The sequence below is a fragment of the Euphorbia lathyris genome, chromosome 1 (assembly GCF_963576675.1).
Source record: "Euphorbia lathyris chromosome 1, ddEupLath1.1, whole genome shotgun sequence".
Taxonomy (NCBI): domain Eukaryota; kingdom Viridiplantae; phylum Streptophyta; class Magnoliopsida; order Malpighiales; family Euphorbiaceae; genus Euphorbia; species Euphorbia lathyris.
This window is the reverse complement of record NC_088910.1, coordinates 108,045,601-108,066,085: the sequence shown is the minus strand read 5'-3', so window position 1 is coordinate 108,066,085 and position 20,485 is coordinate 108,045,601. Positions and strand designations below refer to the sequence as shown.

Here is a 20,485-nt window from a genome sequence, read left to right as displayed (position 1 = left end):
GGAATATGTTGGAATTAATCTAAACATTTTATTTGCTTTATTTGTTTTAAATTGCATTTGAATAAATCAACCAAGCTTGCTTGTTTATAGCAACATGAACAAGTCAAAGGTGGTAGTAGTTTGTTTGGAATCTGATGGATTAAAGAGTGGAGAAAAAACAGGATCGTTGACCTGTTTTTTAGCTACCAACTTAGTAGATCAGTTGGGTTTAAATACTGGATGTAATTCCTTTTGAGTGCAACACTCTTATGTATTGTATTAATCCTAAAGCAATTAAATCAGTAAGTTACAGTTTCTTTCTTAGTTAAACTCTGTCTTTCATCCAATAGAGCAAACCATAACAGCAAACAGCAAATCGTAACAGCAAACAACAAACAGTAAACAGCAACAGTAGGTAAAACAAACGGACCCTAAATCTCGACAATAGGTTGGTATACTTTTCAAAAATTTAAGACCATTCTGCTTCCACTATTTATGATTAGACAATCTCTTCTAGAGCTAGAACAATATATAGGCAATTTCAAACAACATCTTTTGTTATATTTTCACAACCTTCCGATCTCGAGTCTAAGTTTTGATGATTATAATAATACATTTCATGTGTTTTCAAAAATAAAAGATGCCTTTTCCAGATAGTTATAATTTTAAATTCAAAACCGTGCCGAAATCCGAATATCAAATTGAGAGGAATAATCCATCTCAAAAGTTTCTTCTAATGTTGGCTTCAACTTAGATATTTGTTACAAATTCTTTAGTGAGCCAAGTTTATTTAATTTCCAGTCAAAAGATTAGTTATTAAACCTATAAATTAGTGAGTACTTTGCTTCCACGGTTTAAATCAAAGAAAGACAAAAGTAACACCTTTGAGAAACATGTTTTCATCACGAGTTATTAGCCCTATAGATTTGGAACAACCCTCTCACCATTAATGATGACAGCTTTCAATTAATTACAAAAAGAAAAACGATTTTCTGTTATATACTATCATTTAAGAAATCTAATCATATATCTAATGAAGTAATGAAAACGGTCCATGCTCTAGATTCAAAGTGTGAAAATATCTGCAATATGGCTTTGTTTCTCATACTTTTTCCCTCAATTAATTCCTATATAAACCGATCTCTCCCATCATTATTCTTCACCAATAAAGATTAATTAGTTTGGGAAAAGAAAATTAGGGTTTGAAGAGAAATGGCAGCCAAAAAACCCTCATCAGTTGCTCTATTTCTCACATTTAATCTTTTGTTCTTTTCATTTGTGAGTGCTTATCACGGCGGATCTCCGTCTCCATCTCCATCTCCAAACGATATGGCAATGGCAACAGCAACCGCAACCGCAACCGCAACCGCGATGGCGAGGCGGAATACATCTCCATCTACAAAGCATATGTCAGTGCCAATACCGATGACATCGTTGCTCTCTCTTGAAAAATGCCCAAGGGATGCCCTTAAACTAGGTGTTTGTGCGGATGTGTTGGGTCCATTGCTTGGTATAACCATAGGCAACCCTCCAGCCAGACCGTGTTGCGCTATCCTTTTTGGGCTTGTTGATCTTGAGGCTGCTGTTTGCTTTTGTACAGCCATTAAAGCTAATATTTTGGGGATCGACATTAATATTCCTCTTGCATTGAGCTTGCTTCTTAGTGCCTGTGACAAGGATCTTCCTCAAGGTTACGTTTGTTGACACGTACTGTCAACATAATTATCTTAGTCTTTAATGCATGATGATGTTTTTTTTTTTTTTTTTGTTCCTTTTTATAGTTTGTCAAAGACACAAAGGAATGTAAGTTTGTGTCTTGTTAATTACGACTTGTTAGTAAGATTCTAAATAGAGTATAATGGTTCGGGTGGTCATGTTTCCTTAGTTCTGTTTAAGAATTTCAATGTGAAACTTATAAAAATGTTTATATGTTATAAGATAAGTACTAATAATCTCAATATTATTGCCTTGACCGAGATACACAAATAAATATATATTATATAAACCGGTCCTTAGCCTACTAGGAATACAACTTAATTTCCTATACAAAGACTAAAACCTTTAACACAAGTTGTATATGGAAGTAATTGAATCCTTCCTCAATACAAACACTATTAGGACACAAAATGTATCTTTATCACCCCCTCAAGTTGTATAGGACGAGAAATAATAGTAAGCTTGTCCAGCAAGAAATAAAACAAATTTATCCAAGAGGTTTAGTAACAGTAGCGGATCCAGGATTTGAGGGAGGGGCAAAACTCTATATAAATTTTTTTTAGACAAAATAGCAGTAATTGAAAAAAATATACTTTAATACATAATTGCTCTTCGATACAAAATATCTTAAAAAAAACTTTTAATGCTAAGTAGATCGACGATTATGATGTGGCAATTGACATCTACGATCTGTCATTGCTTGAAAACGATGTGTTGCCTCTTACTATATTGCTTCTTTTTAGGGTTAAGGTGCAAAAATACCCCTAACGTTTTGGGTCAGGAGCAATTTTACCCCTAACGTCGGTAAAATTGCACCATTTTAGACATTAGGGGTAAAATTGATCCTGACAGAAAACGTTAGAGGTATTTTTGCATATTAACCTTTCTTTTTGGACTAATTAATTTTTTTTTTTTTTTTTGTGGAATGAAGGGTGGCAAATGCCCCCTTTGACCCCCTACATCCGCCCCTGTTTAGTAAACACATTAGCCTTTTGATCCGCATTTCAAATATATCGCACAACCACTTAGAGCAAATCTGATATCAAACAAAATAAAAATCAATCTCCAAATGTTTATTAGAGTTATAAAAACATGACTGGTTATGCCACTGTGCCAATCCTTTCTAGAATAAAAAGGGATCAAAATAATTAGGTGAGAGTTTATGGAATTTCCTGAGAGCTAGTGTGAGCTATCAGTAAGGTTAGAGTTTAAGGAACACCATATCTCCCACTTGGAACACCCTATCTGTGCCATGTTGGTATGCCACTTGTTTCGTTGGATTCTGAGAAAAAGGTAGGCAATCTTTAAGAGAAGAACTCATTTGTTGTCTGTCACTAAGAAACTCTCCAACAGCTGCTACAAGGGTGTCAACATGATGCACAACATGTAGTTTTGGAATGCTACCATATCAAGCTTGATAACGGCTCATTGTTAACGCTGTTTTCATTGCGGTTTTCCATCTCGATTGGCTGAAGGTTCTTGTTTCGTTTACTCCTATAAATAGAACATTCAAGCTCAATATTAATTGGAATACAAGATGCAGCTTTTGATCTAGTATACATAGGCTAAAAAGATAAAATAAAAATTACAATTTTTACAACTCAAATTCTCAGTTATGAACTTAAAATTCCAACAAGTATAGGAATTCACAGTTATGATCCTAAGATTTCAACATGTATGATGAAAAATCACAACTATAGATTCAACAAGTATAATCAAGATTTACAACTATAATTCAACAAGTATATGAAAAAAAATCACAACTATAAAGTTCAACAACTATATAAGAAAAAACACATTTATAAGATTCAACCAGTGTAATCAAAATTGCAGCTATAAAATTCAATGAGTGTAATCAAAGTTAATAGCTATAAATTCCACAAGTATAAGAAACTTTTACAGCTAAAAAGTTCACAAGTATATGAAGAAAATTACAACTATAAAATCAACAAAGACAAATATTAACAAGTATGTATTCACAAGTAAATGCCTAAACTAACAACTTAGGCCTTTGGTTCAATATTACTGGGAAATAAATCCCCAGCAACGACGCCAAAAACTTGATGCGTCTTGACCTCACGCTCAAAGACTCACTAAGAGATAAGTGTACCCTGTTGTTATCAAGTAATAATCTAAAAAGTCCAGGTATCGAATCCACATGATTTATACCAGAAGTACCAGACTAGTAGGTGTTGGATCGTTATTTAGGCAATAGTAAATTAGCTTTGGGTTTGTTTTCTAAATTATTCTACTCCTAGGTTGATCCAAAGCAATTCCATAAACTCTTAGAGTGATATGGAATGATACGATAATACTGAAATTCAACTGACAAACGGATATAATTAAGGAGCTAATATGAGTTGCATAAACTTAAGGTGATTAAACCGACTTATCTTTCTAAAGTTCCTAGAAGGTAATTCCTTTGTTACATGCTCTAACTAGCTCTAACATTCAGAAATTTGGATCCGGTTACTATGATATTGTCAATATCTACAGTTTCCGGTATAGACAGTCGAATTAGACTTATAAACCAAGTAAGTATTTGGACTTTTGAATAATTTAACACAATAGCAGAAACATATAAGCAAAAAGATCAATAACACAAATGGAAATCAAACTGAACTTGTATTAAAGATGAAAGGTAATTATCACAGATACAACCAATTCAGAATTCTTAGAAGGATCTAAAAAAAAAACAGAGTTCAAAGATTGTAAAAATCCCTTTTGGAACATGTTGACTTAAGAAATCGTCTTTCTGAACTTGGAGGATAAGACTTGAGAATCCTTGAAGAGGAGATGGATGAAGCTTTTTGGTGCTTTAAGGACAGATGGAGGTAGGAGAAGATGAATTCTCAAGGGTACAAAGTTTAGGTAGATGACAATCTACAAGCCGTTTTATAAGCCAAATAAACCCTAATTAAAAATACCAAGTTAACGTTACAAGCATTCAAAATGGAGGTAACAGACTGAATCCCAATTAAATTAGGATTGAACCAGTCAATTTAGACTGGTTCGCAGGCACAGCTCACAAAGCTGGGAGTTTAGCTCGTCGATCTGGACCTGATGGCAGACGAAAGCCAGCCCTGGTGGCCAGCTCGACGAGCTCGGCCCCAGGCTTGCCTTGCGAGCAAAATAAAGCGCAAGCTCACCTGTAAGGGGGCCAAACGCGAATATTTTTCTTTTATTCCTTGGTCGGTCTTGTATTTCTCAATAATGCCTCCTAAAAAGCTGAATTCTCAATCCAAAGCTCGTAATCGGTCATTGGTTAGTATTTCCAAGGATTATGGCTTTTCAAAATTTAAGACCAGTCTTCTTCTACTATTTATGATGAGACAATCTTTTATTGAGCTGGAGCAATACATAGATAATTTCAAACAATATGTTCTGTTATCTTTTCATTCGGACCTGACCTTGAGTCTGAGTTTTGATGATTATAATCCATTTCAATTTATTTCAAAAGTTAAAACGCCTTTTCACGGATAGTTATATCCGAATATCAAATTGAGATATATTCGAAGTAATAACAAAAAAATTAAACTGACATTTATGCCTCTCGGATATTCTTAATTCAACGGAAATTCAAATCACCCATTATTCATACAATTTTAAAAATTTCATCCAAAAATATCTTTTTCCATAAATATTAGTATGTGACTAAAAAGATAAAAAAGGCTATTATTTAAAGACCTAATTTACTTGAAGATTAATATAAAAGAATTTTTTAGGCTTAACAATAAGCTTAAACTTTTAGTTTAATTAGTTCGTTTACATTCTACACTCTAGCTTGAAGGTACTTTAATTATGGTTGACTTGAGTGCTGCAGTCGCTTAAACTATATCTCGAGTTCGAATCCTACGGTATGCGGTAAAGGGTGACCGACGAGCCTCAAACCGAGAAATTGGATAAATTAAAAAAAAATACTTTATTCCTAAATAACATAGAATTACTTGAATCCGCATACTGATCAAAGGCTGAGGTTAATTCATCTCTCTCTCCCATCCCAAAAGTTTTTATAATGATTTTGGGTTAACTTACTGTTGTATTTGTTACAAATTCTTAGTGAATGAAGTTTATTTAGTTTCCAGTCAAATATGATTAGGCCAAAGAAGTAAAACCTTTGAGAAACATGTTTTCATCATGAGGAATTACGCCAATAGATTAGGAACAACCCTAGCTATAAACGAATAGCATCATTAATGATAACGGCGTAGAATTAATTACAAAAGGAAAAACTATTTTGTTTAAGAAATCTAATTATATATCTAGTGAACTAATCAATAATCAACTACTTGATTGTATATGTGTAATGGAAACGGTCCCTTCTATATTTTCTCAATTAATCAATACATTCAAACTTGTTTGTGATTTTTTTTACCTCAAGTATTTCCTATATAAACCGATCCCTTCCATCATTATTTTTCATTCATAAATATTAATAATCTCTCTTATATATACCTCAGTTTGGAAAAAAAAAGAGTTAGGGTTTGAAGAGAAATGTCAGCCAAAAAACCCTCATTACTTGCTCTATTTCTCATTTTTAACAACCTTTTGTTCTTTTCATTTGTGAGTTCTTATCATCACGGATCTCCATCTCCATCTCGAAAAGATATGGCAATGGCAATGCCGATGCCGAACACATCAACATCAAGAAAGCATATGGCAGTGCCAATGCCGATGACTTCGTTGCTCTCTCTTGAAAAATGCCCAAGGGATGCTCTTAAACTAGGTGTTTGTGCGGATGTGTTGGGTCCATTGCTTGGTATAACCATAGGTAACCCTCCAACGAAACCTTGTTGCTCTATTCTCTTTGGGCTTGTTGATCTTGAGGCTGCTGTTTGCCTTTGCACAGCCATTAAAGCTAATATTTTGGGTATCAACATTAACATTCCTATTGCATTGAGCTTGCTTCTCAGTGCCTGTAACAAGGATCTCCCTCAAGGTTACATTTGTTGACACCTACCATCACATAATTATCTTAGTTTTTAATGCTTGTGCTGTTTTTTTTTTGTCCTTTTTATAGTTTGTCGAAGACACAAAGGAATGTAATTAACTTATTAGTAAGATTCTAAATAAAGGATGATGATCATTTTTCCCTTAGTTATGTTTAAGCGTTTCAATGTGAAACTAATAAATTTGGTATATGTTATAAGATTAAGGACTAATAATCTCAACATTATTGCCTAGAAACAACCGAGAAACACAGCTCAATATATATATGTATATACAAAATAGTCCTTAGCCTACTAGGAATACAACTTTATTTCTTGTACAAAGACTACAACCTTTAACGCAATTTGTACCTGGAAGAATTGAATCGTTCCTAAATACAAACACTACTATGACAAGTAACTTATCATCCCCTCAAGTTGTACAGGGCCTAAACAAATTGTAAACTTGTTGTGCAAGAATTGAGAACGACTCCATCCAAGAAGTTTACATAAACCGCTTTATCCAGATGTTGAAATATACTATACAACTAGTTCCTTAGAAGGAACCCGATTTCGAATAAAATAAAAGTCAATCTCCAAATGTTTAATGGAGTTATGGAAAACAAGGTTAATTGTAAGATAGACTACACTTAAATTGTCACATTAAAGAATAGGTGGAGATGTCAATAGAAACCCAATCTATTTCATTAACATTTGGCGTCATACTAAGCTCCAAATACAAAAAATTAGCTTTCGGGAAGACCAAAAGAACAAAGAGGATCACAAAAACACATTAAAGCCACTTGTACACATATGATCATCCAGACAACCACCTCAATCCGCATCAAAAAAGGAATGTAACCGACTAATCGATCCTCCTTTATGACATTAGTAACCCATAAGACATGGTGTGATTCAAGTATCTAAGAATTCTCTTCACCGGGCCCAGGCCCAATGAGTAATTGTTGGTGCATGCATCAACTTGTTGGGCTTATGGAGACTAAAATATATAGGCCCAACTGAAGCGATGGGCCTAACTGCAGCGATTAGGGTTTCAGGACTATAAATGTAACCTCTTTCTCTGTAATTCGTATCTCATTCATTATAGTAAATATCCTGGCTTGGTAGTGCGCTCAGACGTAGTCATTCATATTGAGTGGCGAACTGGGTAAACAATTCGTGTGTGTTTGCTTATTTTCGTTTATCGTAATTTCAATTATTCCTAACACAACTGAGAGACTTTATTCACAGCAAAGGAAATATTTGGTTGGGTAAACATCAGGTATTGGAAGCTTCCAACAATACTTCGCTAAAAGGAGGGATTGACAAAGGTTTACTAACAAAAAAAAAGTGTCTATTTTTTTGGTATTACATATGATTAGAGACCACAACAACGAGAGGAAAACAGAACAGCAGGAACTAAGATAGCGAAACTAAAACACAACAGAAACCACAAAAAAAACAACAAAAAGAAATGGTAAAACCTGGCTGCTTTAGGCAGCAATTCGCCGGGGTAAGGCGTTTCCCATCCTATCCCTTGATAGAACCTCCCGCATATCCGCAGGCGCTGTATTCAGGTCTGTAACACCGAGTGGAAACTCATGAGCTTTATTAGCTAACCAATCCGCACTTTGATTCCCTTCCCCATGAACATGGCTAAGCTGAACTTCACAAAAGTTGGATAACAACAATTGTGCTTGTCGAATTAGAGACCTTGAGGGATGATGCAAAGGGCATTTTTGAGATATAAAATTGACCACTTCCATACAGTCAGATTTGACCAGCAGATTCTTAATCTCTAGATTCTTAGCCATTTTTAAACCAGAGATAATACCCCAGAGTTCAGCTTCAAAAGAGGAGCCTAACTCATTTAATATTTCAAAAAAAAAAAACCTAACCCATTTAACCTGATTAACACAAGGGTCTGTTTGGTTCAGCTGTTAGCGGTTTGTTATCAGCTGTTTAATGATTAGTGTTTGGTAAAATTAAGCTGTTAGTATTTAAAATGTCTAATATGGACATGTTTTAAATTAATCAATAAATTAATTATAAAATAAAACGTAAAAAATTTATTGAACGCAACAAAATTTTGTTCTTTTGTTAATTATGTTATAGAAATAGATTTAATGTTAAAGAAGAAATATATTTTGTTGAATTAACAAGCATAATTTTGTTAATAACAAATAACTACAAACAGTTGTTTAGCTCCAAAAATAAGCTTTTCGTGAAAAGATCCAAAACGCTGCAGTTTCCAGAAAAAATGCTAAACATTATGGTTATATAAACCTAACCAAACGCTATATTTCATGCGATTTTGAGTGAAACATTAAACGCTCCTGCGAAAAGCTGAAACAAACACTCTTTAAATCAACTAAAGATATAAAACCCATTTAATATTTTCCAACATTTATGAATAAATCAGAATTTCCAAATAATACTTTTTAAGAAAATGTAAAAGTCAAATATACGAACCAAATTCAGTGTTTTAGAATTTTACCAAACTATTTATCTCCTGTTTAGTATTGAAAGGCAAAAAGAATGCAAACAACCCGACACTTAGCGACATTAACTAACTAGTACATCAATTACTTACATGTCTCTGTTTGGATGAAAGTTTGAGAAGGTTCATTAAAGGGATGTGAGAGGAAGTTATTTAGTGAAACTCCATATCGCACTAATTTGGTGGGACTTAAATTGGAGTTACTCAAGATCCCACCAATTTGGTGGGACTGAAATTGAAGTTATTTCAAAGTTTTCTAACATTTATTTAACCCTCATTTTAACTAAATAATTTCACTTTAATTAACCTCCCCTAAACCTAAAACAAGCAGACCCTCAAATTCTTTTCTACATGACAATCTCACTAAAACTGTATACACGAACATCCACAAGTCTTGCTTGACCTAGAATATCCTAATCAGGACTTCTTATTACAGAAATCACTCTATCTATGGTCTTAAGCAAGTCCCTCATGAATTTTGCTGCTAAGTTATTCTAGATTTCATCCTTTACTTAGAGAACTTCGGTAAACTATACCAACTTTAGTCCAGCTTTGGTGTAATAATATAGGAGAAATCTATCTCACTGTTAATCTCGTAAGTTATGCTGGTACAAAATACATTAACTTGGATTATCATTCTGTTCGCAAGCAGATTGCATAACACTTTCTCCATATGTTTGGTTTATTTCCACTGATGACCAAGTGATAGACATTCTTACCAATTCGTACACGCTTTCCTTTACTATAGTCACGTCTCGCCATGTTTCCTTCATATCTACTTGTTGCGTATTATTAAGTTAGATAGATTATTTTTATCCTTATCCCTCAAGGGGTTTATCTCTATCTGTTAGGGTTTCTTCATGTCTTGTACACTTCTAGTATGTCTTAAAGACTTTATATCTTGTATGTATATACTTATACATCGAATTCTAATCTCCTTAATACATGTACATCATAAACAAAGACTATGTCATTCAAAATCTTGCAATATGATTCCTGAGATAAAGTGTTTGAGATATACTATGTGCTTAAAATTTTAGTTTAAATAGTTCCTTAATATGGTATTTGAATCTCTTTAATCAAGTGGTGGAGGTTTCATTCCTTACAACCCTATTTAGTGATTAAATCTCAACACATATTGGTAAAATGGACATGTTTTGTAAATGCTTCAACTTATGGAACATTTGCGTAAGGATTGTTTCAGATATAATAATAAAATGATATTATTAGGACTAGCGATTTAAACTTTTAGTTCAATTGATTTATTACTTACCATATAACAAATATGTATCATCTCAAATATTTTTTTAATCTTATTTGAACTATCTACATATGAATAGTTAAAATCCATGGCTAATATTGTCTTATTTCCCTGAAAATCTATTGAAAAAAAATTTACAAAATTGAGTTAGTATTTCAACTATGGAGATCAACATTGTGAGGAGAATTCTACTATATTCATAGAGTAATAAAATTGATCAATAAAAAGAGAGACCTACAATTTGAAGTATTGTAGAATTTCTATCGCTTGGAGTTATCATAGTTAAATCTCTTTTTACCAAAAATTATAGGGAGCAAATACAAATAATGATGAGAGTAACTATTAATTAATCAATAGGATAAATATAGTGAGATGGAGGACAAAATATTGCAAGCTAAGACAGATTAGACAGATCTATGGACGTATATGAGATTGTTGAAAAGAAAAGAACTTCCACACAACATTCCAAATCCTTTTGCCCGTAAAAAAAGAAATAAAATTGCTGTATAATGCCAGCTAATTAAATCCCTAACAAGTATGCACATGTGGATGCATGGAATTATTCTGATCCAACTTTTTCCCTCAATTATTTCCTCTTAATCTCCCCTATATAAACCCATCTCCCCCATCATAATTCTTCACCCATCAGATTAATACTCTCACTTATAGCTAATTAGCAATAATCAGAAGCTATAATTGAGAAAATGGCAGCCAAAAACACTTCAGCACTTGCTCTCTTTTTCCTTCTTAACATTCTATGCTTTTCCTTAGTTAGTGCATGTGGTGGAGGTTGCCCATCTCCCAAGCCAAAGCCCACACCAAACCCCAAACCTAACCCGTCCCCGGCTACCGGAAGTTGCCCTACGGATGCCCTTAAATTAGGTGTATGTGCTACTGTTCTTGGATCATTGCTCAATGTGACTGTGGGAACTCCTCCGGTTAAACCTTGTTGCTCTCTCCTTCAAGGTCTCGTTGATCTTGAGGCCGCCGTTTGCCTTTGCACCGCTATTAAAGCTAATATTTTGGGGATTAACCTTAACCTTCCCATTTCATTGAGCTTGCTTCTCAATGTCTGTGATAAGAAGGTTCCCAAAGGTTTCCAGTGTGCCTAAGCGAAAAATTCTACTATGGTTCGGGACTAAGTGATCATCATAGACTACTTAATAGAAAGATGAGCGAAGGTTAAACAATTAAGTACCATAAGTTTATTTGTTTTCTGCCCTTTGTCAACTTCTGGTTGCTTCAATTTCCCATGCAAGATGTTTTTATTTTATATAATTTATTTTTGAGTTTGTGAAAGTTTAGTATAATTATTTAAGATTGTAAATCAAGTACAATCATTTGTTTGCTTGTTAATTTGTATTATTGGAGGGATTATAATTGTTATTGTATAAGATTCGTTTCCCTTAGTCATGTTTGACCATTTCTATGTGAAATTCATAATTCTGGTAATAAGAATTAAGATCGGAATTGTCTTATGTTTGAATATTCTTTCTTTTGAAATTCTGCAGTGGTGATGTAGCACATGTGAATATCTTCCAAAAAGTGGCCTTTAGTACAGAATAATTCTCCTTATGGATTACCACAAATATTACAGGAAAAAGATTGTAATAATTAGGGACACACCAAAGTGCACAGAGACCAAGGGTGATTGAGTCTGAATTATAAGGTGTGAGGCTACATCTTTACTAGGCAATTTTGTTAAATGGGTTATTTTTACTTTGGATCTCTTGTATATTAAAATTACTTTAGATCCAAAGTAAAAAAATATAGCTGTAAAGAGTTCTTTTTTGTAACAAAATTAGAGGTCTAGGTCATTTTAAATGTTTTTACTGTGTTTGGTGGTTAGAAGTTTGAAAGAGTTTATTAAGTTTAAAAAACTAATTTTGAAAAAACTAATTTTAAAGGCTTTTTCAATTAGCTTATTACTCTATTTCTTTTAAATGATATTTTTATCCCTATTTATTACTACCTCCGTTTCATATTAAATGTCTTTTTAGAGATTTTTTTTGTTTCATATTACATGTCATTTTATAAGATCAGTACACGTTAAGTCATCATTTTTTCTGCTATAAAACGCGGGTTTACGAAAATTAATTAGCATAATGGACTTATTATAGAATAAATAAATATTGAAACCAATAAATAAAGGGCAACAATGTCTTTTTTCTAATATCCTTAATTTCTGTATAACTCTCTAAAAAGTCATGTAATATGAAACGGAGGGAGTACCATCTAACCTCAAATAAATACTTTATAATGTCTTTATTTGTCATTTTACACAAACAGCTATTAACAATCAGCTAAATTTCACCAAACAAGTTTACATAATTAGCTAGTCAAATTAGCTAACCAAAAAACTAATCAACTAACCCCTAATATAATCAGTTATCAGCTATCAGCTATTTGGTAAGAGAAAAAACCGGATTGAGTTGACATTGTTTTGGTGTTTAAACCTCATAAGATAACTTAAACAAAAATTAAGATACTGAAATAATTTTGGTTCGTCTTCCCTTAATAACAGCATATGTATTTATCCGCAAACCCCTTGGTACGTATTAAAAACCTATACAAGCTATACATTAATCGTGTATTATAAACAAGCTAATCTACAAATTCCAAAGTCATGTTCACTCAGACAGATAAGACATATTCATGGAAGTATATGAGATTATAGAAAATAAAGGAATATATGAAACATGCGCACAAAATTCCAAATCTTATTCCTCCTAAAACAACAAAAAAAATTGCCTGTATAATGCCAGCTAATTAAATCCCTAATAAATCTACACATGTGGATGGATGGCCTTATTCTATATGGAGGACATGCATGCTTCTTATTGGATCTCCTCGAATTAGTTCTGGTTAAGACTCCTCGGAAAATTCTATTTTTTTAGGATATGTTCGGGCATCATGATATCCTGTTGAACAAGATATAGAACCGTTTTTCTCTCCATACCTACCAACTTTTCTAGCCTCTTTAAGTTCTATATGTATTACCTCCATTTGTGTCGCATGCTTTGCCCTGCCGATATTCATGGATTCTTGAATAGATTCAATATTGTAGATTAGTTGCTTAATTAGACTGTCCATAAATTTGGGTTTCTTTTTATCCAGAGCTGGAGAAATGTGTAATGGCGCTAATGGATTATTTCTAGAGTCCATTAGGCCACAATTAGGTTCGACCTATGTGCTGGAAGGTCTGGCTGAATTACGAAACTGTGAACATGAGCCATTTCGATGTGCTTGAGATTTCCCCAGCTTGAAAGCCTGGCTGAATTACAAAAATGTGAATATGAGCCATTATCACGATAAACGTTCATGCTCACCGCACCAAATGATGTCTTCAATATCGAATATGATCTCTGAGCTACTTTCGGATGACCTAAATCACAACAAATGGTTATGGAGGGGTCAGAATCCGGTGTAGTACCTCATTCACAATTAGCAAGGTTATTTATAGATGATTTCATACCTAAAGTGTAAGTGTACTTTACAAGTGTCATTTCCTGATTGGTTTAACTAAACACCTTCTTATGTGTAGACCATTGGTTAACTTCGGATCTTAATCTCTTTATACAATTCCATAATTTTGACATAATCTAGGGATTAGAAATGTGGCAATGAAATCCAAAGCTCCCATTGATGCACGTGTAAAACTGGATGCCTTCTTCCTAAAGCTTTCCACCTAACGGTCTTGGTTATCCTTCCTAGCTGTTTTGCAATATTGGCCTAATATCTCACTTTGACTGGCAGTGGCGGAGCCAGGATTTCGTATCTAGGGGGGCTAATTTTATCCCTACGGCTAATTTTCAGAAGTCCAGCCTAAAGGGTTGGGCAAATTTTTTTTGCCCTCCAGCATAAAAAAACTGTTTCGTTTTAGTACATAGACATATTTAATTTTCTGCTATAAATTCAACGATAATTTCCTAAATTAAAACCCCTAAATATGTATATTATTTTTTATAAATTGAATATTTAGTACATAGACATATTTAATTTTCTGCTATAAATTCAACTATAATTTCCTAAATTAAAACCCCTAAATATGTATATTATTTTTTATAAATTGAATATTTACATTGACAATTTTATATTTTGATTTAAGAGAAAAGTTTACAATAGAAAAAATAATATTCATATTTTGATTTAAAAGGAAAAAATTAAAATGGAATCAAAATATAGTTTGATTTTAGTGAAAAAATTACAATGGCAAGAAAATTTTGATATTTTGATTAGGGTGTAAGGGAAAGGTGAAAAAATTACAATGGCAAGAAAATTTTGATATTTTGATTAGGGTGTAAGGGAAAGAAAAAAATATGGGATATAATTGGACAAATACTGAGCAGTAGGGGGCTCGAACTTGGAACAAAGGGTAGCCTTATCAAATACTACTTAAACCACCAGAGCAAGCCCATTTTTTGTTACACTATTACAGCCACTTTTATAAGTATTAATTCCATTATTTTGGGGGCTACCCAACACTAAAACTATTCCTCAAGGGTGGTGCCGGTGACCGGGGGGCTGGAGCCCCCGGGCTCCGGGCTGTCTCCGCCCCTGTTGACTGGGCCTTCCTAAAGCTTTTCTTAACTAGCTGAATTTCTTCACTGAGTAATAAAGTAAGAAGATTAAAATATGTAATAGAACCCAACATAATGACCTATAAGATGAGTCAATTCGTGCTATTATACAATCCACGAAATCATCTGTACTCATTGAATGTTCTAAAGCTGTTAGCTAATCAAAAACACTTTTAAGGATAAATTATTAATTTTTTAGAGGGTGAGAAATTGATTTCTAAGAGCAACTCGTTGCTAAAAAGACCAATTTGCAATTTGTTGGACATTTCCAACCACTAGAGCTGTCATGAAGAAGGTCGCCAGAGTCTAGAGACTCACTGAATCGAGCGAGTCTCTTGGCAAAATTGAGAAAAAACAAAATCTCACTTGCATTTGAGGCAGTGAAAGACACGCATACTGTATATAGAGACAGTGACTTTCAATTACAAAGTTAGGTGATTCATTTTATGAATTCTGCATAAAAAAGTAGTTGTGTCTTGGGTCCACCACTCTTTATTAACAAGGCATTTATTCTTATTTTAATAAATGAAGAGGTTATATATATTAAAACAATAAAAAAGTATATACAGCATACTTTTTTTTTTACAATATATAACTTAATATTTCACGGCAACTTTTTATTTTCTAACTTATATTTTAAAAAAATTCTCATAAATACATTTATTTTAATTCAAAAGAAACCACATCCATTCCCAATATTTTAAGATATTATTTATTTTTAAAAATAAATTTGTATACTTTTCGGAAAAAATAAATAAATTTGTATAATAAACACAATTAATTTAATGTATTTAATTTGTTCATTTTTTCCAATTGTATATTTTAAATGCATTACAAAATAAACTAATTAATTAAAAATAAATAAAATAAAATATTATATGACGTGTGAGACCTATTGAATAGTAGCGATAGTGACTAACCATTAGAGTGTATTTTGATAGAGAGTGTTTTGAAGAAGAGATTGTAAGAAATGGATGATGTGGAATGGTTGGAGGGTGTGCAACCCTCCAACCATTAGAGATGCTCTAATATGTAGAACATGAGAACACTTTTTGCAGCCAAAGTAGTATGAAGCCTATCTCATGCTTCTTTTGAAGTTCCTGAACAAAGTAGTTGAGGTAACATATTTTCAGACATTGAGACATAAATCTAAGCGAGAATTTGAGAATTTTGAGACCCACTCATCTACAGCGACGCTAGACGGAGGAGTAGAGACTACATGCTGGAATAAACGAACACCAAATATTTGTAAATTCACCTTTCCATAGAGGAAAGTTATACTAGGAGTGAGTTTCACTGACAAATTGTATGAGCTGCTTGAGTAAAAATTTTTTATTAATAATAGCACAGATGGTTTTACATATTTTGGTGTTTAAGCCCAGATGGCTTTCACAACTTAAAAAAAAATAAGATAATGAAATAATTCCGGCTGGTCTTACATTAATAATCGCATATATTTATCTACGTATTAGAAACCTATACAAGCTATACACTAATCATGTATTATAACCCAGCTAGTCTAGGAATTCCGAAGTCCTGTTCACTAGGACAGATAAGACAGATCCATGGAAGTATATGAGATTATAGCAAATAAAGGAATATAATAAACTTGCACACTAAATTCCAAATCCTATTGGCCGTAAAAAAAGAAAAAATTAGCCTGTATAATTACAGCTAATTAAATCTTAATATATCTACAGATGTGTGGATGCATACCTTATTCTGATCCAACTTTTTCCCTCAATTATTTCATCTTAATCTCCCCTATATAAACCCATCTCTCCCTCCATAATTCTTCACTCATCCTCAGATTAATACTCTCTTATAGCTAATTAGCAATAATTGAGATTTTGATCAGAGAAAATGGCAGCCAAAAACACTTCAGCACTTGCTCTCTTTTTCTTACTTAATATTCTCTGCTTTTCCTTAGTCAGTGCATGTGGTGGAGGTTGCCCTTCTCCCAAGCCAAAACCCACACCGAACCCCAAACCTAACCCCAATCCAAACCCGTCCCCAGCTACCGGAAGTTGCCCTAGGGATGCCCTTAAACTAGGTGTTTGTGCTAATGTTCTTGGATCATTGCTCAATGTAACCATCGGAACTCCTCCTGTTAAGCCTTGTTGCTCTCTCCTTCAAGGCCTTGTTGATCTTGAGGCCGCCGTTTGCCTTTGCACAGCTCTTAAAGCTAACATTTTAGGGATTAACCTTAACCTTCCGATTTCATTGAGCTTGCTTCTTAATGTCTGTGACAAGAAGGCCCCCAAAGGTTTTCAATGTGCCTAAGCGAAAAATTCTACTCTGATTCGGGACTAACGAGTCATCGTGAACTATTTAGTAGAAACATGAGTGAAATTAAGTACCTTAATTTTCTTTGTTTTCAGCCCTTATCAACTTGGGTTACTTCAATTTCTCATGCAAGATGTTTTCTTTTTTACATATAGTTTATTTTTAAGTTTGTGAAAGTTAATTATATTTGTGGCTTATGGGACATTTACGATTGTAAATCAAATACAATCATTTGTTTCTTTGCTTATGAAATTAATAATTTTAATTTTATGTTGCTGGTAATAAGAATTTTGACCTGAATTGTCTTCTGTTTGAATATTCTTTCTTTTGAAATTCTGCATGTAGCAGCACATGTGAGTTATATCTTCCGGTAACAGACTCAAGGATCTATTTGTAATTATTTATATTGAATAGGGGCTTTTAAGTACTTTTACTATATTAATTAGAAAAATCCTCAAATCTTCCTTAACCTAATATCTTTATTCTTTCTATAAATGGTTCCTATCGGGTTTAAACTGATTACCAATAATCTCTCAAAAAAAAAATTTCATAATAAATAAATATCTAGTTGCCAAATTTAAACAATTTGAATGTCGGTGATAAGGAAAAAAAATATTTTCTTCTACACTTTGGAGGGCCAAAAGTTAAAATTAATGGATCAAATGTCACCAAATAAAAAATAGGAGGGCCAAAAGTTAAATTTGGCTAAATATAAGGGCATACAATATTATTTACCAATCTAATGAAAATATCTGATTCTCTTTTCTCCATCTCCCTTCCAAAATGTAGATAATAAATATCCTTAATGATTACCATAAATATTACTATTACAACAAAGGGTTGTAATAATTAGGGAGACATCAAAGTGCATAAGAGAAAGCTGATTGAATCTGAATTAAAATTAAAAAGTGTAAGGCTTCATCATTACTACCCAATTTTGTAAAAATTGATTATTTTTACTTTGAGATCTCTTATATATTAAACTTACTATGTATATGCTTTCCCAGCATAAAAAATTAATATCTTATGAAAATATTCTTATCGGAGCCCTTCCCTTTGTTGTCATGTTACAGGGTATTTATATAGATTTGAGTGATAACCGTAATAGCTCCATTTTAATGCTTTTTTAATAAAGTGTAATGCTCTTTTAATGCAGCTTAACTCTGACCTTTAACCTCCGAATTGTTATTGCTTTTAAGGTATCATTAATGTTCATTAATTAATGATGTCGACCCCGCCGTATAACAACGCGGACGGACCCCATCCTATCGTGGCGGATCGTCTTATGTAACGGACCTTGGATCTAGGATGGTCAAAGGCGTGTCACCGTATGCGTATCCATCATCTAGCTGCAGTACGCCATATATACTAAATTGGCGGATCTTTTTATGTCTTTTCTCGTGTTTGATCCTCTTTTTAGAGAATATTCCCAACGAGATCTTCATGATATCATTGCGGATGTTATCAAAAATATTTGAGATAACAGATATAATCAGGCAATCATCATCATCAATGACAGTGGAGCTATACTTTAAAAATAGATAAATGAAAAAACATTAGTAGAAAAGAAACTTAACCAAACGAAGGATTATATGGTGCAGTAGACGTGTAATAAAATATATCGGTTTTAGATTCAAATCTTATGTATGACAAAAACAATTATTAAGAGAGCATTTTATTAAGATTTAAAGGTTGCATAAACATGACTCGAATTTAATTTCTAAAGTTAATAAAAAAAATAGGTGTTTGTGCTAATGGGATAAATTACTACAAATTTTTATTAGGAAATAGTAGAAAAATAATGTTTGTAGTTTGTTCAATTTGTAAATAAAAGTATGTGGTTTAAAAGCTTGCAAATAGAGGTCTGTGATGTGATTTAATTTACAAAATAAGGTATTTCAGATTACACTGTTAAGTTCTGATTCTAACTAATGACATTTTTATCTAGAAAAAAAGTGTTCTTACATATCGATAAAACACGGTCCTTCCTTCAAAACACATCTCCCTAAATCGGAACCATATATCATACGGTGGAAATTTTACGTTTTTTACTGATTTCATAGTTTATGAAATAAAATTGATATTGAAATTCATTTTACACAACTGCAGTTTAATTTTTGGGCATAATTTAAAAAATAAAATAAAAATGTTTTTTATTGTATCAGAACATAAGAATGTAATATGAAATATCTTATTTTGTATGGACTTCTATTTACAAACTTTTAAACCACAGATCTCTATTTACAAATAAGGCAAATCACAAGCAATATTTTTGTATTTTGTCCTTTTTATTAACTTTAACAATTAAATTAGAGATTGTTTTCTAATAAAATTATGAGATCGGAAAATTTAAAATTGGTAAAAAAATTTAATAATAAAATTTATTCTTAAATTATATGTATTACATTATTAGTTTTTAGGTCCAATGATTTTTTTGACATAAAATATAAAATAAATCAGTATTATATATGATTTTGAAGACATTCACATGCAGATATATATCCAAGATTATAATAAAAGTTTTTCTAAAAAAATTATGCATACGTATTAGTTTATGTTTGTATGTCATATAATTTCTTAGATAGTAATTTTCAATTATATAAAGGGAATATGTAGACACACGGTTTCTAGAAATGAATGCAAGTTGACACTAATTACTACTACTAGTTAGTCTTGATAACGAGTTAGAAGCAAAGGTCAACAAGGAATAGTAAGACGTTGGGGGATTATCATTATAAAAACGAGGTAAATTACAAAACTGATTCAATTCATAGATTATTTATATATTAAGACTCGTTACATTACTTCTTACCAAATTAGATATTTTCAGGTTGGATTTTTCGAAAAATAATTTTGTTATATATATTATGATTTAACCAATTTTTTCACTTCAACACGATAGATTCGCAGTTAAAGATTTTTCTTAAGCAGTTGACCCTACGGCAAAGAAAAATCGTAAATTGTTAATCATAATCTTAGAAAACATATCGAGTAGCGGCTCTACCATGTCAATAAAGAAATGGATTGACTAATCATTTTCAGATTCCGAAGCAATTTGCATAGACACAAAACATGGTTGGATTAGATTCTACTGGGATATTAGATGACATGCAGAGGATATAAAAATTAATGTTGCGTTTGATTGAATTCGCAAATAGATTTCAATTTCAGATGGAGACAGAAAAAATGGATGAAGTAATATTATAAGTGATGGAACCGGTAGAGATTGCATAGA

General features: G+C 32.5%; 4 protein-coding genes across 4 annotated transcripts; all 4 read left to right on the top strand.

The window, feature by feature from the left end:
- The first annotated feature begins 1,014 nt into the window (after positions 1–1,014).
- On the top strand, positions 1,015–1,878 carry LOC136210548 (14 kDa proline-rich protein DC2.15-like). Its single transcript, XM_066001864.1, has one exon. The coding sequence runs from the start codon at positions 1,192–1,194 to the stop codon at positions 1,681–1,683; it is 492 nt and encodes a 163-aa protein (XP_065857936.1). The 5' UTR covers positions 1,015–1,191; the 3' UTR covers positions 1,684–1,878.
- A 4,175-nt stretch (positions 1,879–6,053) lies between these two features.
- LOC136210549 (14 kDa proline-rich protein DC2.15-like) lies at positions 6,054–6,820 on the top strand. The gene has a single exon (XM_066001865.1). The coding sequence runs from the start codon at positions 6,190–6,192 to the stop codon at positions 6,646–6,648; it is 459 nt and encodes a 152-aa protein (XP_065857937.1). The 5' UTR covers positions 6,054–6,189; the 3' UTR covers positions 6,649–6,820.
- Positions 6,821–11,018: 4,198 nt separating this feature from the next.
- LOC136210551 (lipid transfer protein EARLI 1-like) lies at positions 11,019–11,862 on the top strand. The gene has a single exon (XM_066001867.1). The coding sequence runs from the start codon at positions 11,089–11,091 to the stop codon at positions 11,494–11,496; it is 408 nt and encodes a 135-aa protein (XP_065857939.1). The 5' UTR covers positions 11,019–11,088; the 3' UTR covers positions 11,497–11,862.
- Positions 11,863–16,762: 4,900 nt separating this feature from the next.
- Positions 16,763–17,566, top strand: LOC136210550 (lipid transfer protein EARLI 1-like). Its single transcript, XM_066001866.1, has one exon. It carries the CDS (start codon positions 16,828–16,830, stop codon positions 17,245–17,247), a length of 420 nt encoding a protein of 139 aa, XP_065857938.1. The 5' UTR covers positions 16,763–16,827; the 3' UTR covers positions 17,248–17,566.
- The last annotated feature ends 2,919 nt before the right edge of the window (positions 17,567–20,485 follow it).